The 26,911-nt window shown below is 44.4% G+C and overlaps 1 protein-coding gene across 1 annotated transcript; it reads left to right on the top strand.

The window, feature by feature from the left end:
* The first annotated feature begins 8 nt into the window (after positions 1-8).
* Positions 9-25,976, top strand: kiaa1143 (KIAA1143 ortholog). The gene is made up of 3 exons (XM_059945707.1): positions 9-191; positions 3,512-3,656; positions 24,050-25,976. Exons 1-3 carry the CDS (start codon positions 33-35, stop codon positions 24,259-24,261), a joined length of 516 nt encoding a protein of 171 aa, XP_059801690.1. The 5' UTR covers positions 9-32; the 3' UTR covers positions 24,262-25,976.
* Positions 25,977-26,911: the final 935 nt, after the last annotated feature.

Raw genomic sequence — 26,911 nt, forward strand, 5'->3', positions numbered from 1 at the left:
GCGGCCGAAGCCATCTTGGTGACGTCACAAAGATGGCCGCCGGCCCGCTGCACGTGACACAAAGGCAGTGGGAGGGAGGCCGCGACATGAACCGAAAGAATAACGTGTCGTTCGTGAAGCCGGAGCCTGCCTTCATCCGCAGGTTCAAGGAGGGTGTTGGCTATTCGCCAGGACCGACCGTGGACACCAAGGTGGGTCCGGCCTGAGCCCCTCCCCTCCCCTCCCCTCCCCATGTTTGTAACCACCGGCCTCAGCCACTTCCTGTGGCAGCCATCAACAAGAGAGAAGGAGCAACACACACAAAATGCTGGCAGAGAGTACCGAAACCTCCTCTGGACTTTTTGCCATGGATGCTGCCTGGCCTGGCCTGCTGAGTTCCTCCAGCATTTTGTCTGCGTTGCTCTGGCAGCTGTACTTACTGCTCAATCCTTTCGGTGAAAATGTCCCTCAGGTTCCTATTAAATCTCTCCCCTCTTACCTAAACCTAGTTCTCGTGTCTCCAACCCTGGGAAAATATTGCCGACATTAACCCTATCTATGACCTCTAAATCGGTTTTGATAGGTGTGCTGAGCACAGTGAACTCTTTTCACGTCTCCATATAGATTATCATATCAGTACATTGAGGTAGTACAAGGGAAAGCGATAGCGGTTTCAGACAAAGTGCATTGTAGGTAGACAGTCTGGTTAAAGGACGGGACAAAGGAGATTGGGAGGTCGGGTGTCCATCTTATTGAAGTTGGGTGGTCTTATAAAAGCAGACTAGAAACTGTCCTTGATCTTGATTTTTTATAACATTTTCTCTGATAGGGACAACAGTTTGAGGGATTTTTGTTTACAGTGGCTGCTTCCTGAGGAAGGGAGAACTAGGTACTGAATCCATGGAGGGGTGGCTGGTTTCTGTGACTTACTGAGTTTTGGCCACGTTAGGATTTAGGGACAGTGATGAGGGGTCTTAAAATTAAGGTTATGGTTTAGGGGCAGGAATGTGGAGGAGTTAAGAGGTCAGGCCATCACTTCATGTTTAAAGGCCAGCGATGTGGACAGGTGACAAAGGACATCCATAAGACATAGGAGCAGAATTAGGCCATTCAGTCTTCTCTGCTATTCCACCATGGCTGATCATAGATCCCACTCAACTCCATACACCTGCCTTCTCGCCATATCCTTCGATGCCCAGACCGATCAGGAAACTTATCAACTTCCACCTTGAATATACCCATGGACTTGGCCTCCACTGCTGTCTGTGGCAGAGCATTCCACGATTCATTACTCTCTGTTTTAAAAAAAAATTCCTCCTCACCTCTTCTAAAAGATTAACCCTCAATTTTGCTGTGCCCACTAGTTCTGGATACCTCTACCATAGGAAACATTCTTTCCACATCTACTTTATCTAGTCCTTTCAACATTCAGCAGGATTCAATAAGATCCACCCACATTCTTTGAAATAACAGTGAGAACAGAACCAAACACTTCTCAGATGTTAACTCCTTCATTTCTGGAATCATCCTCATGAACCTCCTCAGGACAGTCTTCAATGACAGTACATCCTTTTTGAGATAAGGGGCAAAAAACTGTTGACAATGCTCCAAGTGCAGCCTGACTAGTGTCTTATAAAAGCCTCAGCATTATCTCCTTGCTTTTATATTCTATTCCCCTTGAAATAAATGCCAACATTTTAAATGGCACCTTTGCCACAGAATCAACCTGTAAGTTAACCAGGGAGTCTTGTACGAAGACTTCAAAGTCTCTCTGCACCTCCGATTTTTGAACCAGTATGTAGATAAGCCTACAAGAGGAGAGGCTGTACTTGATCTGGTATTGGGAAATGAACCTGGTCAGGTGTCAGATCTCTTAGTGGGAGAGCATTTTGGAGATAGTGATCATAATTCTGTCTCCTTTACAGTAGCATTGGAGAGAGAGGAACAGACAAGTTAGAACAGCTTTAAATTGGAGTAAGGGGAATTATGAGGCTATCGGGCAGGAAATTGGAAGCTTAAATTGGAAACATGTTCTCAGGGAAAAGTACGAAAGAAATGTGGCAAATATTCGGGATATTTGTGTAGATTTCTGTATAGGTATGTTCCAATGAGACAGGGAAGTTATGGTAGGGCACAGGAACTGTGGTGTACAAAGGCTGTAATAAATCTAGTCAAGAAGAAAAGAAAAGCTTACAAAAGGTTCAGAGAGTGAGGTAATGTTAGAGATCTAGAAGATTATAAGGATACTAGGAAGGAGCTTAAGAAGGAAATTAGGAGAGCCAGAAGGGGCTATGAGAAGGCCTTGACGAGCAGGATTAAGGAAAACCACAAGGCATTCTGCAAGAATGTGAAGAGCAAGAGAATAAGATGTGAAAGAATAGGACCTATCAAATGTGACAGTGGGAAAGTGTGTATGGAACCAGAGGAAAATAGCAGAGGTACTTAATGAATACTTAAGTATTCACTTTGGAAAAGGCTCTTAGTGATTGTAGTGATGACTTTCACCAGACTGAAAAGCTGGAGCGTTCAGATATTAAGAAAGAGGATTTGCTGGAGCTTTTGGAAAGCATTAGGTTGCTTAAGTCGCTGGGACCAGACGAAATGTTCCCCGGGCTACTGTGGGAGGTGAGGGAGGAGATTGCTGAACCTCTGGCGATGATCATCAATGGGGACAGAGATGTTCCAGAGGATTGGAGGGTTGTGGATGTTGTTCCTTTATTCAAGAAAAGGAGTAGAGATAGCCCAGGAAATTATAGACCAGTGAGTCTTACCTCAGTGGTTGGTAAGTTGATGGAGAGGATCCTGAGAGGCAGGATTTATGAACATTTGGAGAGATATAATATGATTAAGAGTAGTCAGCACGGCTTTGTGAAAGGGAGGTCTTGCCTTATGAGCCTAATTGAATGTACTGACACCAACCTACTGCCCTCTACTGTGCCTATTGTCTTGTTTATTATTTATTGTAATGTCTGCTCTGTTTTTTGCACTTTATGCAGTCCTAGGTAGGTCTGTAGTCTGGTGTTGTTTTTTGTGTTGTTTTATGTAGTTCAGTGTAGTTTTTGTATTGTTTCATGCAGCACCATGGTCCTAAGAAACATCTTGTTTTTAATGTGTACTGTACCAGCAGTTATGGTCGAATTGTCTTGTTTATGATTAGAATAAAGGTGTAGACTATTTAAAAATCAGACGTGCAAGGGACTTCTTGTGCAGGATTTCCCAGAGATTAACGTGCAGGTTGAGTTGGTGTTACAGAAGGCCAATGCAATGATAACATTCATTTCAAGAGAACTGAATTAATCTCTGACTTTGATACCTCAGTGTGCTTTCTGGCATTATAACTGTGTCTGAAGTTTGTGCTTCTGAGATAGGGGCATCATTGTAAGCCAAGAATTGTGATGGACAGTCTGCAAACTGCATGATCCCTTAAGAATCAACGTGAAAGTGGACAAAGATGTCTTGGTGGCTTTGGTTGAGAAGTAGATGTCATCTTCTTCCGTGTAATGCCATGGGATGTTTTACATCGGTCTTTCAGAAGCAGCAAGTTGCTCCAGTTGACAGTGACAGTGGGCCAAGCGATGAAGAAGATGAGCAGCCACAAGTAGTAGTGCTCCGTCAAGGAGACCTGACTGCTGAAGAAGCAGCAAAGTTCAAACAGAACACCGAAAGTTCAGAGAAATGTAAGTATACTTGATCCTGGAATAACCATATAACAATTACAGCACGGAAACAGGCCATCTCGGCCCTTCTAGTCCGTGCCAAATGTTTACTCTCACCTAGTCCCACCTACCTGCACTCAGCCCATAACCCTCCATTCCTTTCCTGTCCATATACCTGTCCAATTTTACCTTAAATGACTATACTGAACCTGCCTCTACCACTCTACCACTAGTCACTGGCTCCCAACCTGACAAACAGTTATCCACCACTACTCTCTGGCATCTCCCATCCAGCCACTGGTGAATCCATTTTACTACTTCAATATTAATACCTAACGATTGAACCTTCCTAACTAACCTTCTGTGTAGAAACTTGTCAAAGGCCTTACTGTAGACCATATAGACAACATCCACTACTTTACCCTCGTCAACTTTCCTTGTAACTTCTTCAAAAAATTCAATAAGATTTGTCAAACATGGCCTTCCAGACACAAATCCATGTTGACTGATCCTAATCAGACCCTGTCTATCCAGATAATTATATATACTATCTCTAAGAATACATTCCATTAATTTACCCACTACTGACGTCAAACTGACAGCCCTATAATTGCTAGGTTTACTTTTAGAACCCTTTTTAAACAATGGAACCATATGAACAATACGCCAATCCTCCAGCGCCATCCTCGTTTCTAATGACATTTGAAATGTTTCTGTCAGAGCCCCTGCTATTTCCACATTAACTTCCCTCAAGGTCCTAGGGAATATCCTGTCAGGATCTGGAGATTTATCCACTTTTATATTCCTTAAAAGCACCAGTACTTCCTCCTCTTTAATCGTCATAGTTTCCATAACTTCCCTACTTGCTTCCCTTACCTTACACAGTTCAATATCCTTCTCCTTAGTGAATACTGAAGAAAAGAATTTGTTCAAAATCTCCCCCATCTCTTTCAGCTCCACACATAGCTGTCCACTCTGATTCTCTAAGGGACTAATTTTATCCCTCACTATCCTTTTGCTATTAATATAACTGTAGAAACCCTTCGGATTTATTTTCACCTTACTTGCCAAAGCAACCTCGTATCTTCTTTTAGCTTTTCTAATTTCTTTCTTAAGAGTCTTCTTATATTCCTCGAGCACCTCATTTACTCCATGCTGCCTATATTTATTGTAGATCTCTCTCTTTTTCCTAACCAACTTTCCAATATCCCTTGAAAACCATGGCTCTCTCAAACTTTTAACCTAACAGGAACATAAAGATTCTGTACCCTCAAAATTTCACCTTTAAATGACCTCCATTTCTCTATTACATCCTTCCCATAAAACAAATTGTCCCAATTTTCTCCTTCCAAATCCTTTGGCATCTCCTCAAAGTTAGCCCTTCTCCAATAAAAAAACTTAACCCTGGGTCTAGTCCTATTCTTCTCCATAATTATATTGAAACTAATGCTATTGTGATCACTGGACCCGAAGTACTCCCCAACACATACCTCCGTCACCTGACCTATTTCATTCCCTAACAGAAGATCCAACACTACCCTTTCTATAGTCAGTACCTCTATGTATTACTGCAAAAAACTATCCTGCACACATATTACAAACTCCAAACCATCCATCGCTTTTACAGTATGGGCTTCCTAGTCTATGTGTGGAAAATTAAAATCTCTGACAATCACAACCCTGTGCTTACTACAAATATCTGCTATCTCCTTGCAAATTTGCTCCTCCCAATTCTTACTCCCCATTAGCTGGTCATAATACACCCCTATAAGTGTTACTACACCTTTCCCATTCCTCAATTCCACCCAAATAGCCTCCCTAGATGACCCCTCTAATCTATCCTGCCAGAGTACCGCTGTAATATTTTCTCTGACAAGCAACGCAATACCTCCCCCTCTTGTCCTTCAGATTCCATCACATCTGAAGCAACGAAATCCAGGAATATTTAGTTGCCAATCACACCCCTCCTATAACCACGTTTCACTACTAGCTACAACATCATATTTCCAGGTATCAATCCATGCTTTAAGCTCATCCATCTTTCTTACAATGTTCCTAGCATTAAAATAAATGCAGTTAAGAAATTCTCCACCTCCTCCTCTCTGTTTGTCTCCAACTTTACTGTCTTTTTCTTCCTTCTCCTATACATCTGTTCCTACACTCTGGTTCCCCTCCCCCTCTTGTATCTAGTTTAAATCCATTGGAGCCTCTCTAGCAAATCTACCTGCAAGAATATTTGTCCCCCTGCAGTTCAGATGTAAACTGTCCTGCCGGAACAGGTCCCACCTTCCCTGGAAAACTGCCCAATTATCTATAAATCTGAAGCCCTCCCTCCTGCACCATGTCTTCAGCCACGAGTTGATCTGCACTATCTTACTATTTCTAAACCCACCTGCACGTGGCACTGGTAGCAATCCTGAGATTGCTATCCTGGAGGTCCTGTCCTTTAACTTGGCACCTAGCTCTCTAAACTCACCTTTCAGGACCTCCTCACTCTTCCCACCCACGTCACTGGTCCCTACATGGACCACGACATCAGGCTGCTCACCCTCCCTCTCGAGAATACTGAGAACTTGATCCGGGATTTCGCAGACCCTGGCACCAGGGAGGCAACAGACCATCTGGGATTCTCGATCTCTTCCACAGAACCTCCTATTGAATTCCCTATCACTACTGCTCTCCTCTTTTCCCTCCTGAGCTGAGGGTCAAGTCTCGGTGCTAGAGATGCAACCACTGCAACTTTTCCCTGGTAGGTCATCCCCACCAACAGTATCCAAAACAGTATACTTATTGTTGATGGGAACAGCCACAGGGGTGCTCTGCTCTTCCTGTCTATTCCCCTTCCCTCTCCTGACAGTCACCCAAATACCTGTCTCCTGACTCCTAGGGGTGAATATCTCCCTGAAACTCCTGTCTATTTCTGCCTCTGCCTCCCGAATGATCTGAAGTTCATCCAGCTCCAGCTCCAATTCCCTACCACGGTTTGTCAGGAGCTGCAGCTGGACGCACCTATTACAGGTGTAGTCATCAGGGACAATTGTGCTCGCCCTGACTTCCCACGTACTGCAAACGGAGCACTCAACTGCCCTAACTGCTGCCTCCATTACCTACTTAATTACTCCATTACCTACATTAATTAGATTAATTAAAAGAGCTTGCTCAGCTTTACCTCACCTGGAGTGAAGCTCGTACTCAGCCTCTGCTCGCTTTTTAAATTCCCCCGCTGATCACTTCCACGTGCTTGCGCAGCCGTGCCCCGTTCAAACCTCACCTCTGTCTGTTCTCGCCGAAACCTGATTGAGCCAAAGCCAACCCACTCTGCCTCAGTCCACTCCGACGATGGCCGCTGTATATGGCGGTCTTTCTTTTAAACCTTTGGCGCGCTACGTCACACGCCTCTTTGCCCCGATCAGTTAAAAAGAAAAACAGCTTCTCTCCGAGCTTCTCTTACCACTTCCCTCTCCACCTCTTGCTGCGATTTAAAATGAGTCATTCACTACATTTTCTTTCGTAGCTTCATTCAGCAACTAATTTGCACATCAGCTTCTAGCCCTGGCAAATATCTGAAACTTAACCGAACCATTTGTAACACTGTTGTCATTTGACATTCAGAAAATGTACCCATCAGTGACATTGGCTATTTCATTAACGTAACATTGCCCAGTGTCTTCCTCGTTTTAACACATTTCTGCTGAAGCCCTTATCCAGATCTGACTAATGCAGTGCTTTCAATACTGGCTTCCCTCACTAAACTCTCTACCGTGATAAAGAACCAACAATATGTTATCCTGTTAGGACAGCATATGACTGAGTATGGTGTTCCCAAGCACCTGCTGCCTTTGTCCTTCTTGGTGGCATGTGTTGTGGGTGGACAGAGATCAGGGAAGTATTTGTTGATGGTGCAATAAACAGCCACTATGGTCTGATGATGGAGGAAAAAAATGTTCAGGTTAGTGGTTAGGGTGGGCTGCTCTTCCAATCAACTGGGCAAATGATGAATATTTCATCATGCTCCCATCCTATGCCTGGGAGTGTCAGGAGATGAGTAACTTGCTGTAGAATATTCAGTCTCATACCTGCCTTTGCCTCCACAATGTTTCTGTGAAGGACACAGTCAAATTTCTGGTGCACGTTGACCTCGATGTAGATGGGGACTCAATGACTGTAATGCTGATGAAGTCGGGGCTCTCACGGTGGATAAGGTCATTGCTTGGTTCTTCTATTTCCAAATCAGCTTGTCTTGGTCTTGCTGAATGTGGCTGTGTGCAGTTTTATTTATTGAGTCCTAAATGGAATTGAACTTTGGGAAATCATCTCTCTTTACTTGGTGATGGTAGGAAGGTCACTGTTGAAGCAGCTGAAAAAGGGTGTATTTGGGTCACTGCCCTGAAAAACTCCTGTAGTGATCTGAGATGGTCGGCCTCCATTGACCACAGCTGCCATCTGTTGTGTAGAAATTTTAAAAAACGTGGAAAATCTGAAATGATAGACAATAGACAATAGGTGCAGAAGTAGACCATTCGGCCCTTCGAGCCTGCACCGCCATTTTGAGATCATGGCTGATCAAGTACTATCAATACCCGGTTCCTGCCTTGTCCCCATATCCCTTGATTCCCTTATCCATAAGATACCTATCTAGCTCCTTCTTGAAAGCATCCAGAGAATTGGCCTCCACTACCTTCCGAGGCAGTGCATTCCAGACCCCCACAACTCTCTGGGAGAAGAAGTTTTTCCTTAAATCTGTCCTAAATGACCTACCCCTTATTCTCAAACCATGCCCTCTGGTACTGGACTCTCCCAGCATCTGGAACATATTTCCTGCCTCTATCTTGTCCAATCCCTTAATAATCTTATATGTTTCAATCAGATCCCCTCTCAATCTCCTTAATTCCAGCGTGTACAAGCCCAGTCTCTCTAACCTCTCTGCGTAAGACAGTCCAGACATCCCAGGAATTAACCTCGTGAATCTACGCTGCACTTCTTCTATAGCCAGGATGTCCTTCCTTAACCCTGGAGACCAAAACTGTAGACAATATTCCAGGTGTGGTCTCACCAGGGCTCTGTACAAATGCAAGAGGATTTCCTTGCTCTTGTACTCAATTCCCTTTGTAATAAAGGCCAACATTCCATTAGCCTTCTTCACTGCCTGCTGCGCTTGTTCATTCACCTTCAGTGACTGATGAACAAGGACTCTGAGATCTCTTTGTATTTCTCCCTTACCCAACTCTACACCATTCAGATAATAATCTGCCTTCCTGTTCTTACTCCCAAAGTGGATAACCTCACACTTATTCACATTAAACGCCATCTGCCAAGTATCTGCCCACTCACCCAGCCTATCCAAGTCACCCTGAATTCTCCTAACATCCTCATCACATGTCACACTGCCACCCAGCTTAGTATCATCAGCAAATTTGTTGATGTTATTTTTTATGCCTTCATCCAAATCGTTAACGTAAATGGTAGACAGCTGTGGTCCCAATACCGAGCCCTGTGGCACCCCACTAGTCACCACCTGCCATTCCGAGAAACACCCATTCACCGCTACCCTTTGCTTTCTATCTGCCAACCAGTTTTCTATCCATGTCAATGCCTTCCCCCCCGATGCCCTGAGCTTTGATTTTACCCACCAATCTTCTGTGTGGGACCTTATCAAATGCCTTCTGAAAATCGAGGTACACTACATCCACTGGATCTCCCCCGTCTAACTTCCTGGTTACATCCTCGAAAAACTCCAACAGATTAGTCAAGAATGATTTACCCTTGGTAAATCCATGTTGGCTCGGCCCAATCCTATCACTGCTATCTAGATATGCCACTATTTCATCCTTAATAATGGACTCTAGCATCTTTCCACACCACTGATGTCAGGCTGACAGGTCGATAGTTCTCTGTTTTCTCCCTCCCTCCTTTCTTAAAAAGTGGGATAACATTAGCCATTCTCCAATCCTCAGGAACTGATCCTGAATCTAAGGAACATTGGAAAATGAGTTTGGAAAACTCATTGGAAAACCAGTGCATCCGCAATTTCCAGGGCCACCTCCTTTAGTACCCTAGGGTGCAGACCATCTGGATCTGGGGATTTGTCAGCCTTCAGTCCCATCAGTCTTCTCATCACCATTTCCTTCCGAATGTCAATCCGATTCATTTCCTCTGTTACCCTATGTCCTTGGCCCATCCATACATCTGGGAGATTGCTTGTGTCTTCCGTTGTGAAAACAGATCTAAGGTACTCATTAAATTCTTCTGCCATTTCTCTGTTTCCCATAATAATTTCACCCAATTCATTCTTCAAGGGTCCAACATTGTTCTTAACTATCTTCTTTCTCTTCACATACCTAACAAAGCTTTTGCTATCTTCCTTTATATTCCTGGCTAGCTTGTGTTAGTACCTCATTTTTTTCTCCCCGTATTGTCTTTTTAGTTAAGTTCTGTTGTTCCTTAAAAACTTCCCAATCATCTGTCCTCCCACTCACCTTAGCTCTGTCATATTTCCTTTTTTTTAATGCTATGCAATCTCTGACTTCCTTTGACAACCATTGTGGCCCCTTTCCCCCCTTTGAATCCTTCCTTCTCTGGGGGATGAACTGATTTTGCAACTTGTGCATTATTCCCAAGAATATCTGCCATTGCTGTTCCACTGTCTTTTCTGCTAGGCTATCCGTCCAGTCAACTTTGGCCAGCTCCTCCCTCATGGCTCCATAGTTCCCCCTGTTCATCTGCAACACTGACACCTCCGAGCTGCCTTTATCCTTCTCAAATTGCAGATGAAAGCTTATCATATTGTGATCACTACCTCCTAATGGCTCCTTTACTGCGAGATCGCTTATCAAATCCTGTTCATCACATAACACTAAATCCAGAATAGTCTTGTCCCTGGTCGGCTCTCGTACAAGCTGTTCCAAGAATGCATCCCATAGGTCTCTACAAACTCCCTATCCTGTGGTCCAGCACCAACCTGATTCTCCCAGTTCACCTGCATGTTGAAATCCCCCATAACTACTGCAACATTACCTTTGCCACATGCCAATGTTAACTCCCTATTCAACTTGCACCCACTATCCATGCTACTGTTTGGTGGCCTGTAGACAACACCCATTTGGGTCCTTTTGCCCTTACTGTTCCTCAGTTCTATCCACACAGACTCTACTTCTCCTGACCCTATGTCCCCCCTTGCAAAGGGCTGAATCTCATTCCTCACCAACAGGGACACCCCACCCCCTCTGCCCACATTTCTGTCCCTACGATAGCACGTATACCCTTGCACATTCATTTCCCAGGTCTGATCTCCCTGCAGCCATGTCTCCGTTATCCCAACAACATCATAGTTACCCATTCGCTCCTGGGCTTCAAGCTCATCCGCCTTATTTCTGACACCGTGCATTCAGATATAGAATTTTTAACCCATTTCTCCTCTCTCTGTTTGAATCGCTGCCTATTGTGCTTAACCCAGCTCCCTGAACTCCCATCGGGCTATACGCCCCTAGAATTTTGTTGTCCTTCCTAAATTTACTTATTCTTTCAACACATTTAACTCCATGTTCCGTCAGACCATCCCTCTGTACATGAGTCCTCCTTATCACTCGTTCCGCCTCACCTTTCTCTACTACACACTTAATATTCCAGAACTGTGTAGTCCCCACCTGTCCTTTATTCTTCCTCTCACTATCCTCCCTCACATTCTGGATCCCCGCCCCCTGCAAATTTAGTTTAAACCCCCCCCAAGAAGCACTAGCAAACTTCCCTGCAAGAATGTTAGTACCGCTCCAGTTCAGGTGTAAACCGTCCCTTCGGAACAGATCCCACCTTCCCTGGAACAAAGCCCAATTATCTACAAACCTGAAGCCCTCCCTCCTGCACCATCCTCTCAGCCACATATTAATCTTTATAATGATGATATAAAATGGAGAAAAGCAGTTAATATTTCAGGTTCAGGACCCTTCATCCTGTGAGAAATAATTTCAGCTCCTCAGTTTGAGCTATATTTTACTTAACCAGTAGAGTTTTTTTTACGGCCTTTTAACACACGATTGACTTGACTTCAGGGTACACTGATGCCATACTCGGTCAAATATCGCTTTAACATCAAGAACAATTGATCTCATCTCACCTCAGGCTTGGTGCTCTTTAGTAGATTTTTTGGCCAAGACTGTAATGAAGTCGAAAACAAAGTGATTGCAGCAAAACCCAGATTGAGCAGGTTACAAGCAAATGAGTGCGCGTAAACTCAGCATCATTGACAGCCTCCATTATTTTGCTAATGATAAGAGAATAGATTGTTAGTAATTGGATGGATTAGGTGGTCTTGCCTTTTGCAAATAGAATGCATCTTTCTACGTTGCTGGGTAGATACCAACCCCTGTAACGGACTTGGCTAGAGGCACGGCTACTTCCGCAGCTCAGATCCTCATTGTCAAAGCTGGATTGTTGTCTCGTCTTTATCCTTGCTGTATCCAGTGTTCTCACACATTTCTTGCAGTAGTATTGCAGAAACTAATACTTCAGCCAGTGCTCATTATAGAAACTGATGCTGTAATAATTAGCTCATATTTATCATTTAAGATTTACCCATGATTACTCAACCCCCACTAATACTCGTGTCTAAAGTTCAAAGTAAATTTATTATCAAGGTACATGTATGTCACCAGATACTACAGTGATTTTCATTTTCTTGCGGGCATACTCAATAAGTCCAATAACCAGAATAGAATCAATGAAAGTCGTCACCAGCCGGGCGGTACGGTACCGTAGTGGATATCACAATGACCGCTTTACAGTACAGGTGGTTCAGTACAATTCCCAGTGCTGCCTCAAAGCAGTTTATCTGTTCTCCCCGTGACTATGTGGGTTTCCTCAAGGTACTCTAGTTTCCTCTCACAGTCCAAACACATACCAGTTGATAGATTAATTGGTCATTGTAAATTATCCCATGACTATCTAGGGTTAAATCGGGGGACTGCTGGGCGGAGTAACTCGCAGGGCTGTACTGTGCTATATCTCAATCAGTCAATAAATAAATAATGACCTGGAGAGTCCTTGAAAGAGAGTCCGTAGATTGTGGGAACAGTTCAGTAATGGGGCAAGTGAAGCTGTCTATTTTGGTTCAAAAGCCTAATGTTCCTGAACCTGGTGGTCTGAGTCTTGAGGCTCCTGTACCTTCTTCCTGAAGGCAGCAGTGAGAAGAGAGCATAATCTGGGTGGTGGGCATCCCTGATGATGGATACCGCTTTCCCGCAACAACACTCTGTGGTGGGGAAGGCTTTACCCAATATGGACTAGCTGTATGCACTACTTTTTGTAGGATTTTAAGGGTATTGGTGTTCCCATACCAGGCTGTGATGCAGCCAATCAATATACTCTCCACCACACATCTATAGAAGTTTGTAAAAGCTTTAGATGTCATGCCGAATCTTCACAAATTCGGAAGGAAGTAGAGACACTCCCATGCTTTCTTCATAATTACACTTACAGTTAGAAACATAAAAGCCTTGAAAACCTACAGCACAATACAGGCCCTTCGGCACCACAATGCTGTGCCAAACATGTACTTACTTTAGAGATTACCCAGGGTTACCCATAGCCCTCTGTTTTTCTAAGCTCCATGTACCTATCCAGGAACCTCTTAAAAGACCCTATTGTATCCGCCTGCATCACCATTGCTGGCAACCCATTCCCCGCACTCACCACTCTCTGCATAAAAAAACTTACCCCTAACATCTCCTCTGTACCTACTTCCAAGCACTTTAAAACTGTGCCCTCTCATGCTAGCCATTTCAGCCCTGGGAAAAAGCCTCTGACTATCCACATGATCAATACCTCTCATCATCTTGTACACCTCTATCAGGTTACCTCTCATACTCTGCCGCTTCAAGGAGAAAAGGCCGAGTTCACTCAACCTATTCTCATAATGCATGCTCCCTAATCCAGGCAACCCTTTGCAATTACCTAGTTTTCTGCATTAATGACTCATAAAGTGCGGTCTGATCTTCATCTAAGTCACGTTAATAGACAAATACAATCTGCCTAAGCTAATAACACACAAACAATTGTACTTTCCATGTCTTTGTTGAACACATTGCTTTATTATCCACAGTCCAGGCTAGAAAAAGTACGTGAGCCCTTAAATTTAATAAATGGTAGAATCTCCTTTAGCAGCAATAACCCTCACCAAATGTTTCCTGTAGTCGCTGATCAGACTTACAAAGAGAGTTTTAGACCATTTCTCAATATTCATCAATATTTTTGGGATACTATGAACAGCCCTTTTCAGGTCATGCCACAGCATCTCAATTGGCATAATGTCTGGACTCTGACTTGGCTATTCAAAAACACGAATTTTCATCTTTTTAAACCATTCTGTTGTTGATTTACTCTAGTGTTTCAGGTCATTGTCTTGTTGTATCATCCAATTATTAAGCTTCAGGTGACAGACTGCTATCTTGACATTCTCCTATAAAATGCCTTGATATAATTTTGAATTCATTGTTCCCTCAGTGATTGCAAGCTATCCAGACTCTGAGGCAGCAAAGCAGCCCCACATTATGATGCTCATTCATGCTTCACATTTGGGATGAGGTGTGAAGTGCCCTTTTTCTTCCAAACATAGTGGTGTGCATTTCTGCCAGAAGTTTCAATTTTTGTCTCATCTGTCCACAGAACATTGTCCTGAACATCCAGCTGGTCTTTTGCAAACTTGAGACGTGCAGCAGTGTTTTTTTTGGAGAGCGGCAGTTTCCTGGTGTCCTTCCATGAAACCGTTCTTCTTCAGTGCTTTACTTATAGTGGACACATGAACAGAGACTTTAGCAAGTTCTAGAGATCTCAACAGGCCTTTTACCCTTTTCACCTCCTTCAGCATTGCACATTGGGCTCTCAATGTGATCGTTGCAGGATGCCCCTCCCAGGGAGAGTAGCAGTGGTACTGGATTTCCTCCATTTGTAGACAGTTTCTCTTGCTGTGGACTGATGAACACTCAGGTCTTTAGAAATGCTCTTGTAGCCTTTTCCAGCTTGATGTATCTCTACAATTCTTCTAAGGTCCTCTGAAAGTCATTTTGATCACGATGTGCATAAACAGATCTATCTTGAGAGGAGCTGTCAGTAACCTGACTTTGTGTATCTTTTTTATAGGGTGGGGCACCTGTACAAACCACACCTCCAATCTCATTTCATTGTTTGGAACACATGACTCCAGACTGCAGAAGGCATTACCCCAAAGAGTCTCATACTTTTTTGAGTGTATTAGTTTAGGTTGTTTGTCTGTTATTGTGACTTCGGTGAAGATGAAAGCACATTTTATTAGTAATTAATGCAGAAGACCAGGTAATTGCAAAGGGTTCACAAACATTTTCTTGCAACTGTATGTCACCATAAGCAGCCCTGAAATTCACTTTCTTGTGAGCATACATAGCATATCTATAGAATGAAGTTCTCAGAATTTTTGTATACCATATATTGATTTGTGGCATTGTTTAAAAGCAGATCTTCCCTCTGGTTTTAATTTTCTATTCACTGGATAATATGCCCCACATATTGACAACATCCTCTGCTCTACCTTCATCAGTTTCTCTCGTCACTTTGTCAAAAACTCATTCAAGTTGGGAAGACATAACTTAAACTATAAGACATAAGAGCAGAATTAGGCCATCTGGCCCATCAAGTCTGCTCTGCCATTCAATCATGGCTGATCCTTTTATAATCTCCTTCTCAACCCCAGTTCCCAGCCTTTTCACTACAACCTTTAATGCCATGTCCAGTCAATAACCTATCAATCTCTGCCTCCACAGCTGCATGTGGCAACAAATTCCATAAATTCACCACCCTTTGGCTAAAGAAATTTCTCTGCATCTCTGTTTTGAAAGGGCTCCCCTCTATCCTGACACTGTGCCCTCTTGTCCTAGACTCTCCCACCATGGGAAACACCCTTTCCACATCTACTCTGTCTCGGCCTTTCAACTTAAAAAAGATTTCAATGAGAACCCCCCCCCCCCCCCCAATCCTTCTGAATTCCAGCGAGCGCAGACCCAGAGCCATCAAATGTTCCTCATATGATAACCCTTCCATTCCTGGAATCATCCTTGTGAACCTCCTTTGGACCCTGTCCAATGCCAGCACATCTTTTCTTAGATGGGGGGCTCAATACTCAAGGTGAGGCTTCACCAGGGCCTTATAAAGCCTCAGCATCACATCCTTGCTCTTGTATTCCAGACCTCTTGAGATGAATGCTAACATGGCATTTGCCTCCCTCACCACCGACTCAACCTGCAAGTTAATCTTCAGGGTGTTCTGTACAAGGACTCCCAAGTCCCTTTGCATCTTGGATTCCCGGATTTTCTCCCTGTTTTGGAAATAATCCACACATTTATTTCTTCTACCAAAGTGCATGACTGCATTTTCCAACATCGTATTTCATTTGCCACTTTCTTGCCCGCTCTCCTAATCTGTCTGAGTCCTTCTGCATTCTACCCATTTTCTCAACAGTACCTGCCCCTCCACCAATCTTCATATCATCTGCAAACTTGGCCAGAAAGCCATCTATTGCAAATCATTTATATAAAGCATAAAATGAAGTGGTCCCAACACCAACCCCTGCAGAACCCCACTAGTCACAGTCAACCAGAAAAGGATCCTTTTATTCCCACTCGCTGCCTCCTACCAATCAGTCAATGCTCTAACCATGTTAGTAACTTTCCTGTAATACCATGGGCCCTTAACTTGGTAAGCAGCCTCATGTGTGGCACCTTGTCAAAGGCCTTCTAAAAGTCCAAATATACAACATCCACTATATTTCCTTTATCTATTCTACTTGTAATCGCCTCAAAGAATTCCAACAGGCTCATCAGACAGGATTTTCCCTAAAGGAAACTATGCGGACTTTGTATTATCTTGTCCCGTGTCACCAGGTACTCCATCACCTCAGCCTTAACAATTGTCTCCAACATCTTCCCAACCACTGAGGGCACGCTAACTGGTCTATAATTTCCTTTTTGCTACCTACCTCCTTTCTTAAAGAGTGGAGTAGCATTTGCTATTTTCCAGTCCTCTGGTACCATACCAGAGTCCAATGATTTTTGAAAGATCATTTCTAATTCCACCACAATCTCTTAACACTACCTCGTTCAGAACCCTGGGGTGCAGTTCCTCTGGTCTAGGTAACTTATGTACCTTTAGGTCTTTCAGTTTTTTGAGCACCTTCTCTCTTGTAACAGTAACTGCACCCATTTCTCTTCCTTCACATAAAACAACATCAGGCATACTTATTTATGGGTTCTTCCTGAATATTAAAGAGTTTAGAGTAAGATACCCAAAATCTTTCAGCGCAGTAATGATGAGAAGAGCTTCAGCCGGCTATAGTGCAGTATTGTAGCACAGCTAGTAGAACTGCTGCTTCACAGCTCCAGGTTTGATCCTGATTTCTTTGCTGTCAGTGTGGAGTTCTTCCTGTGTCCACAAGGGTAATCCCTGAGCACACTGGAGTTGTCTTGTGCCCCAAAATGTGAAGGTTGGTTGGATTACTGTCTGCTGTAAATTGCTCTGAGTTTGTGTTGTGGAATCTTGGAGTTGTTTTGAATTTGGGAAGAATGAAATAGGGATGAATGTAGGTTTAGAGTAAATTGGAGGTTGGTGGCCACCCTTTTTCTACCTGTATCATTGGTACCAATATGTACCACGACCTCTAGCTGCTTAAGCATTTAAGCATATTGTGGACACATTCAGAAACATCCGTGCTACCATTCGTGTTTCCTCTCTGCGTGCACAGATTCATCTATCTATCCCCATAACTATAGAATCCCCTGTAACTGCTGCCACCCTCTTCTGTTCCCCACCCTTCTGCAGCACGGGGACAGACTCAGTGCCAGAGGCAGGGTCACTGTTGCTTCCCACAGTACACCCCCCAACAGTACACAAAATGGAGTACTTATTGTTAAGGGGGACAGCCACAGTGGTGCTCTCCACCACCTGACGCTCTCCCTTCCCTCTCCTGACAATCACCCACTTCTCTGGCTCCTGTGGCCCTGGTGTGACTGCCTGCCTGTAGCTCCTATCAATCACCTCTTCACTTTCCCTAATAAGCCAAAAGTCATCAAGCTGCAGCCCTAGTTCCCTAACTTGGTCTCTAAGGAGCTGCAGCTTAATGCACCTAGCTCCTGTGGCCATCAGGAAGGCTGGAAGTCTTCCTATCCCACATCTGACACCCAGAGCATAAAATTGGCTTTGCAGTCATACCTACTATTCTTAAGTTACAGGAAAAAAGAGATATACGGAAGTAACTTACTTCCTGACCTCACCTCAGCAAAGCCCCGTTGTTCTGTCTCAAGCTCCTTCGGCGAATGCTCCACTAGACAATGTCTCCCTTTTATTCTGGAACTTCCTCGGCAACCTTGTGTGATGATGAGCTGCTGCATCTTCACACTTCTCCCAACTGAATCTCCCGCTGAAATTGCTGTTGACGTTTCGGGCCGAGACCCTTCGTCAGGACTAACTGAAGGGAAAGATAGTAAGAGATTTGAAAGCAGGAGTGGGAGGGGGAAATGTGAAATGATAGGAGAAGACCGGAGGGGGTGGAGTGAAGCTGAGAGCCGGAAAGGTGATTAGCAAAAGGGATACAGAGCTGGAGAAGGGAAATGATCGTGGGACGGGAGGCCTAGGGAGAAAGAAAGTGGGAGGGGAGCACCAGAGGGAGATGGAGAACAGGCAGAGTGATGGGTAGAGAGAGAAAGAGAAAAGGGGAGGGGGAAAAAAAAACTAAATATGTCAGGGATGGGGTAAGAAGGGGATGGGCATTAACAGAAGTTAGAGAAGTCAATGTTCATGCCATCAGGTTGGAGGCTACCCAGCCGGTATATAAGGTGTTGTTCCTCCAACCTGAGTGTGGCTTCATCTAGACAGTAGAGGAGGCCATGGGTAGACATATCAGAATGGGAATGGGATGTGGAATTAAAATGTGTGGCCACTGGGAGATCCTGCTCTCTCTGGCGGACCGAGCGTAGGTGTTCAGCGAAACAGTCTCCCAGTCTGCGTCGGGTCTCACCAATATATAAAAGGCCACACCGGGAGCACCGGATGCAGTATACCACACCAGCCAACTCACAAGTGAAGTGTCGCCTCACCTGGAAGGACTGTCTGGGGCCCTGAATGGTGGTGAGGGAGGAAGTGTAAGGGCAGGTGTAGCACTTGTTCCGCTTACAAGGATAAGTGCCAGGAGGGAGATTGGTGGGAAGGGATGGGGGGGACAAGTGGACAAGGGAGTCGCGTAGGGAGCGATCCCTGCGGAAAGCAGAAAGGTGGGGAGGTAAAGATGTGCTTGGTAGTGGGATCCCGTTGGAGGTGGCGGAAGTTACGAAGAATTATACGTTGAACCTAGAGGCTGGTGGGGTGGTAGGTGAGGACAAAGGGAACCCTATCCCGAGTGGGGTGGCGGGCGGATGGGGTGAGGGCAGATGTGCAGGAAATGGGAGAGATGCATTTGAGAGCAGAGTTGATGGTGGAAGAAGGGAAGCCCCTTTGTTTAAAAAAGGAAGACATCTCCTTTGTCCTGGAATGAAAAGCCTCATCCTGAGAGCAGATGCGGCGCAGACGAAGGGATTGTGAGAAGGGGGTGGCATTTTTGCAAGAGACTGGGTGGGAAGAGGAATAGTCCAGGTAGCTGTGAGAGTCTGTAGGCTTATAGTAGATATCAGTAGATAGGCAGTCTCCAGAGATGAAGACAGAGAGATCAAGAAAGGGGAGGGAGGTGTCGGAAATGGACCAGGTAAATTTGAGGGCAGGGTGAAAGTTGGAGGCAAAGTTAATGAAGTCAACGAGCTCAGCAAGCGTGCAGGAGGCAGCGCCAATGCAGTCGTCGATGTAGCGAAGGAAAAGGGGGGGGGAAACGGATGCCCGTATAGGCTTGGAACATGGACTACCTGATGGCATGAACATCGACTTCCCTAACTTCCGTTAATGTCCCTCCTCCCCTTCTTTTCCCATCCCTGACAATATTTAGTTGTTTGTTCTTTTTCTCTCTCACTCTGCCTGTTCTCCATCTCCCTCTGGTGCTCCCCTCCACCTTTTTTTCTCCCAAGGCTTCCCTCCCGTCCCATGATCCTTTCCCTTCACCAGCTCTGTATCCCTTTTGCTAATCACCTTTCCAGCTCTTAGCTTCACCCCACCCCCTCCAGTCTTCTCCTATCATTTCGCATTTCCCCCTCCTCCACTACTTTCAAATCTCTTACTATCTTTCCTTTCAGTTAGTCCTGACGAAGGGTCTCGGCCCGAAACGTCGACAGCGCTTCTCCCTATAGATGCTGCCTGGCCTGCTGTGTTCCACCAGCATTTTGTGTGTGATATTTGAATTTCCAGCATCTGCAGATTGCCTCGTGTCCCGCTGAAATTCCTCTCTTTTTAAATCTTCTCAGCAGCTTTGCGCGATGACGAGTTACTGCATCGGCACACTTCTCCCAAAGTAAAACTAAAGCATATAGATTTCAGATGAGATTTAAAGGGGATCTGGGGGGCAGGTTTTTGCACAGGAGTTGATATGTATGTGCAGTGAACTGCCAGAGGAAGCTATAGCAGGTACAATTACATTTAAAAGGCAATCAGATAGGTACATACATAGATAGGGAAGACTTAAAGATATTTGAGCAAAACACAAATGAATAGGACAGCCATGGATTGGCCCCGGCCGTAGATCTTGGCTGCCCCAGAAACCCAGGGCATATTCAAAACCCGGACTCCAGCACCATGAACGCGGGTTCCAACAACCACGAACAGCTTCAACCCGATTGCGCAACCACCGACTGCGACTCCAGCCTTGAACTCCAGGCCGGGTCTTCACATGCTGTGATTGTGACTCCCGTCTCCCCTCCCCCCACCACTACTGCAATCCCCTCTCCCTCAGATCCCATCGTCAGCTCCTGGGCCCTCAGAGGCTCCATCTTCCTCTCACCCCAACCCTTCCCTCTCCACTGACACCACCAGCCTCCCTCCCCCCTCTGATCCCATCTCTCATCCGTGCCGGGTCTTTACCATTCCTTCCGACCTTCAACTGTCTGAGGCAGAGCGCTCTGTTCTCAGTAAAGGCCTCAGCTTTGTCCCCCTTCGCCCACACCTCAGTGAGTTCCGCGTACGCCATGACGCTGAACTCTTCTTCCGCCGGCTCCGTCTCCGAGCTTACTTCTTTGACAAGGACTCTCCTACCCCCACCGATGACCCCTTCTCCTGTCTTCAACCCTCCTCGTCTTCATGGACACCCTGCTCTGGATCTCTTTATTGCTAATTGCCAACGGGACATCAACCGTCTTGACTTCACCACACCCTGTTCCAATTCCAACCTCACTCCTTCCGAACGCTCTGCTCTCCGCTCCCTCCGCACCAATCCCAACTTCAGTATAAAACCTGTTGATAAGGGGGGAGCTGTTGTTGTCTGGCATACTGACCTCTACCTGGCCGAGGCACAGCGACAACTCTCTGTTACCTGCTCTTATTTACCCCTTGATCATGACTCCACTAAGGAGCACCAGGCCACTGTCTCCTATACCATCACCAACCTTATCAGCTCTGGGGATCTCCCATCCACTGCCACCAACCTCATAGTTCCCACACCCCACACTTCCCATTTCTACCTCCTACCCAAGATCCACAAACCTGCCTGTCCAAGTAGACCTATTGTCTCAGCTTGCTCCTGCCCCATGGAACTCATTTCTGCATACTTTGACACTGTTTTATTCCCCCCTTGTTCAATCTCTTCCCACCTACGTTCGTGACACTTCTCACACTTTGAATTTTTTCAATGATTTTAAGTTCCCTGGCCCCCACTGCCTTATTTTCACCATGGACGTCCAGTCCCTATATACCGCCATCCCCCACCAAGACGGTCTCAAAGCTCTTTGCTTCTTTTTGGATTCCAGACCTAACCAATTCCCCCCTACCACCACTCTCCGTCTAGCGGAATTAGTTCTTACTCTCAATAATTTCTCCTTTGGCACCTCCCACTTCCTCCAAACCAAGGGTGTAGCCATGGGCACCCGCATGGGTCCCAGTTATGCCTGCCTTTTTGTTGGCTTTGTGGAACAGTCCATGTTCCAAGTCTATACGAGTATCCATCTCCCCCTCTTTTCCTTCACTACATCGACGACTGCATTGGCGCTGCCTCCTGCACGCATGCTGAGCTCGTTGACTTCATTAACTTTGCCTCCAACTTTCACCCTGCCCTCAAATTTACCTGGTCCATTTCCGACACCTCCCTCCCCTTTCTTGATCTTTCTGTCTCCATCTCTGGAGACGGCCTATCTACTGATATCTACTCTAAGCCTACAGACTCTCACAGCTACCTGGACTATTCCTCTTCCCACCCAGTCTCTTGCAAAAATGCTATCCCCTTCTCACAATCCCTTCGTCTGCGCCCGCGTCTGCTCTCAGGATGAGGCTTTTCATTCCAGGACAAAGGAGATGTCTTCCTTTTTTAAACAAAGGGGCTTCCCTTCTTCCACCATCAACTCTGCTCTCGTGCATCTCTCCCATTTCCCACACACCTGCCCTCACCCCATCCGCCCGCCACCCCACTCAGGATAGGGTTCCCCTTGTCCTCACCTACCACCCCACCAGCCTCCAGGTCCAACGTATAATTCTCCGTAACTTCTGCCACCTCCAATGGGATCCCACTACCAAGCACATCTTTCCCCCCCCATCCCTTCCCACCGATCTCCCTCCTGGCACTTATCCTTGTAAACGGAACAAGTGCTACACCTGCCCTTACACTTCCTCCCTCACCACCATTCAGGGCCCCAGACAGTCCTTCCAGGTGAGGCGACACTTCGCCTGTGAGTCGGCTGGTGTGGTATACTGCGTCCGGTGCTCCCGGTGTGGCCTTTTATACATTGGTGAGACCCGAAGCAGACTGGGAGACTGTTTCGCTGAACACCTACGCTCGGTCCACCAGAAAATGCAGGATCTCCCAGTGGCCACACATTTTAATTCCATGTCCCATTCCCATTATGATATGTCTATCCATGGCCTCCTCTACTGTCAAGATGAAGCCACACTCAGGTTGGAGGAACAACACCTTATATACCGGCTGGGTAGCCTCCAATCTGATGGCATGAACATTGACTTCTCTAACTTCTGTTAATGCCCCTCCTCCCCTTCTTACCCCATCCCTGACGTATTTAGTTGTTTTTTTTCTCTCACTCTGTCCATCACCCTGCCTGTTCTCCATCTCCCTCTGGTGCTCCCCCCCCCCCCCACCTTCTTTCTCCCGAGGCCTCCTGTCCCATGATCCTTTCCCTTCTCCAGCTCTGTATCACTTACGCCTATCACCTTTCCAACTCTTAGCTTCATCCCACCCCCTCCGGTCTTCTCCTATCATTTCGCATTTTCCCCTCCCCCCACTACTTTCAAATCAATATCTTTCCTTTCAGTTAGTCCTGACGAAGGGTCTCGACCCGAAACGTTGACAGTGCTTCTCCCTATAGATACTGCCTGGCCCGCTGTGTTCCACCAGCATTTTGTGTGTGCTGAATGGGACTAGCTTAGGTAGACATCATGGTCAGTGTGGACAAACCGAACCTGTTTCTGTGCTGCTGAATTCCGAACCAGGTTTCCAGTGCACTTCCTAATCAGGGCCAGCCACAGCATGGCAGTGTAGCACGTAGTGCTACTGCCTCTTGACCGAGACCCCACCTCACTCCTGATGCTCCTGTTGGCCTGAAGAAATTAAAACTGTGGACTACCTAACTGGAACAAGTCAAGCCTGAGGTGGGGAGTGGTGAGTGGACAGAACAAATATCTGGTTCTCACCAGGTGGTGGGACAAGTGGAGGCTGTTGTTTACAGAAGTTACTCTTTCTGGATTGAAGTAATTGAAAATTATCAAAAGCTTTACCAATAAGCTGCTAAGTAGAGAACATTTCCAAATAATTAGTTACTTACAGGATGCTCTATTGGCAGTACTGCACAAAATTTAGAAGGAATAGGAATATATTACAAAGAGATGTTCCCCATGTTATGACAATGACCACACTACAAGGGTATTTACTTGCTATAAAGCACTATGGAACATCTTAAGGCCAATAAAGAGGCTACAAAGATTCAGGCTCTTCTGTCTTTGTAGACAATACAAGCCTTAAACCTGTTTGACCGTTCAAACTAATCACACTGTCCTACTTTATGCACATTCCCTTGATCCCCAGATCTAGTGATTTCCTCAGGGTCCATTTATCGCTACCCTACATACAATGACCAAACATCTACAGCCTCCAATAATTCATTACTTTCAAAGTGAAAGAATTTTTTTTTCATCACAGTCCCAAATGACTGACCACATAGAGTTGGATTGCTCGGGACTCTATGGTATAGTAGAATGTTAATACATATATTTACTGTTTTAAGCATTATTTTTCTTACTGAAAAACTTTGAATTATTCTGTGCTTCAGCTGAAAACTTACAGCCAGATGGTGGCAAGATTGTGTTTCGGAAGCCTTCAAAGCGATCCTTGGATAATAAAGTCACAGGAATGTTCACCACATCAAGCAAAAAGAAGAAGGAAGATGCTGGTGACCAAACAGAATCTAAAAGTTCGGGAAATAAATCTAAGCAAGTGAAGAACAGCAGTTTGCTTTCATTTGGGTCTGATGATGATGAATAGAGTAGGAAGCACTCACTTTGAATGCTGATTAACGGCAGAAGCCTGAGGAATGGTTAATGCAGAGCAGCACAAGATGGAGAACTAAGTATTGAGCTGTGAGCAATTATTTTCAGTGAAGATAGTGTAAGTCCTGTCTGTCCCCAAGTGTATACAGTTGCACAGTGTCACTTACTGTTTGTAACTGAAGGAGTTCCAGGCCATCTCCACCACTCTGCAAAAGGGCTCAACTTCACTTTTATAACACCTGACTCAGCCTTTAAATAATATTGTCTAGGTCTAGACTCCCTACCAGTAGAATACTTCCTATGTCCCCTTTTTTTTAAAGTCTTGGTTTTGCCATTTCCATGGTTAAAAGAAGTGAAGTAGTGAGGTATACTTTCATTGCATTTGACTCCCCTGAAAAATGTGTGTTGTGTATTGTTACTTGAGCATTTGTACAACACCAAATCATGATGGGTGGGTAATAAAAGGTGTAAAGTATTCTCCTTGAGGATAATGAGTTTAAGAAGTTTTATACCTAAGTGGCCTATTCAAAATTCTGAAATTTTATGAGCAGAAATATAAATGTTGAACCATTGCAAATTGTTCAGTGTGGAAACATTAATTCTTCTGGCCTGCATTGGATCTGTCTCCTTCATTATCCTTCCTACCCAATCACCTGCCCACTGCCCTTTAAATGATGTAATTGTATCTGAGTTTTTACCACTACTGGTGGCAGGATATTGCACTCTGACAACAGTTTCTCTTTATATAACAGCTTTAGTACAACCACTATCAAGTGGTGACAGGAAGCTATAAAATATCAGGATGAATTTCTAAAATCGGAAATGGAATTGTGCTTTAAGGAAGATCTTAAGTGAGCACAGAGGAGTAAAGAATCAGAGAATTAGAGAATTCTGGAGAGTCATAACTTGGTCCTCTCACAAAGCACATCTTCTGACAAAACGTTCTCCATTACCCCATAAATTATCAAGATTTATCAATTTTAGGTTTAAATCTAACAACTGAAATACCGTCATTTTGCAAAAGACTTTCAGACCTCTACTATTCTTCTGTGTAGAAGTGCTTGGAAGTTCACTACCAATTTTATGGCTAGAGATTGGTAATCATTTGTATCAGAATCTGATTCTTCACAATATTTGAATAATTAATGAGATTTGTGTTTTGCTTCTAGAATGTGAGCCATAAGTGATGGGAGGACAAGCTAAGGTTAAACTTACACAGTTCAATTGTAACATTGGAGAGCCGTTTACATAGGTACATGGATGAGAGGGGTTTGAAGGGAAACTGCCCACGTGTAGATAGGCAGAAGATCAAATTGGCATGGACTAAATGGCCTATTTCTGTGCTGTAAAACTCTTGACTATAACTCTAACTATAAATTGCTACAATAAATAAGAAATGTTATAGAATTCTTCCTTAGAATATTGTGTTCAGGAGGTTACATGTAATCAACTTCTCTCCAAAAGCTGAGGAATATGCTGGTATATTATGACTGGATTTTATCTTTCGTAGAGTATGCATATAAAATTCAATTTTTGTTTATACTGTACGTAGCATGTGATGTAATTCAGAAATGATTGTATTGTAAGTATATTTTATATCTTTGGAAAATTGACTTGTATGAATTGAGGTGAGTTTTTCTTAATGAATTGCATTAAAACAAAACAGCGATACAATTATGCATGTTAAAAGTAAAAGCCTCAAAATTCTCAGATGCTGTCTCTTACTTATGATTTTATACAATAATCCAAAAGTTATATAGTGTTTTCATCTGGAGAATAGAGGGAGAAGGGAAAAAAGGACCAGGCAGAAATTCATTAATTCTTCAATGGAAATAGAAAAATAGTTACTGATGATAATTTTATAAATAAAGTTCTCAGAATTTTTGTACACTGTGTATTGATTTGTGGAATTGTTAAAAAGCAGATCTTCCCTCTGGTTCTATTGACCTTGTTAGTATGCAGCACATATTGAAAATTTTCTGATTTTATGTGTTCCTCCTAAATATTAAAAGTGGTTTAGAGTAAGATATGCAGTAATGATGAGAAGAGCTTCAGCCGGCTATAGTGCAGTATTGTAGCACAGCTAGTAGAACTGCTGCTTCACAGCTCCAGGTTTGATCCTGATTTCTTTGCTGTCAGTGTGGAGTTCTTCCTGTGTCCTCAAGGGTAATCCCTGAGCGCACTGGAGTTGTCTTGTGCCCCAAAATGTGAAGGTTGGTTGGATTACTGTCTGCTGTAAATTGCTCTGAGTTTGTGTAGTGGAATCTTGGAGTTGATATGAATTTGTGAAGAATAAAATTGGGATGAATGTAGGTTTAGAGTAAATTGGAGGTTGGTGGTCAGTGCAAACTGAAAAGACCTGTTTCTGTGCTGTATGTCCATTGACCACTTTTATCAAACCCTAGCCAGTTGCTGCATGAAGCTGACATACAATATTGAACTCAGTTCCAGAGCACTATCTTTCCCATTCTTCATGCTGAGGACAGATACTCATGGTTATCTTCAGTAGAAAACAGTTGAGTTAAGCAGGATTCACAAAAGAATCCTGTAATATAAATAATTTAAAACACTGGAGGATCTATTTGATGCCTGTTGTTGGTATATTATTTCCTAACCTATTTCTGATGTGTTCTTCAATCACTGCT

Source organism: Hypanus sabinus, chromosome 20 (genome assembly GCF_030144855.1).
Source record: "Hypanus sabinus isolate sHypSab1 chromosome 20, sHypSab1.hap1, whole genome shotgun sequence".
In the NCBI taxonomy this organism is placed as follows: domain Eukaryota; kingdom Metazoa; phylum Chordata; class Chondrichthyes; order Myliobatiformes; family Dasyatidae; genus Hypanus; species Hypanus sabinus.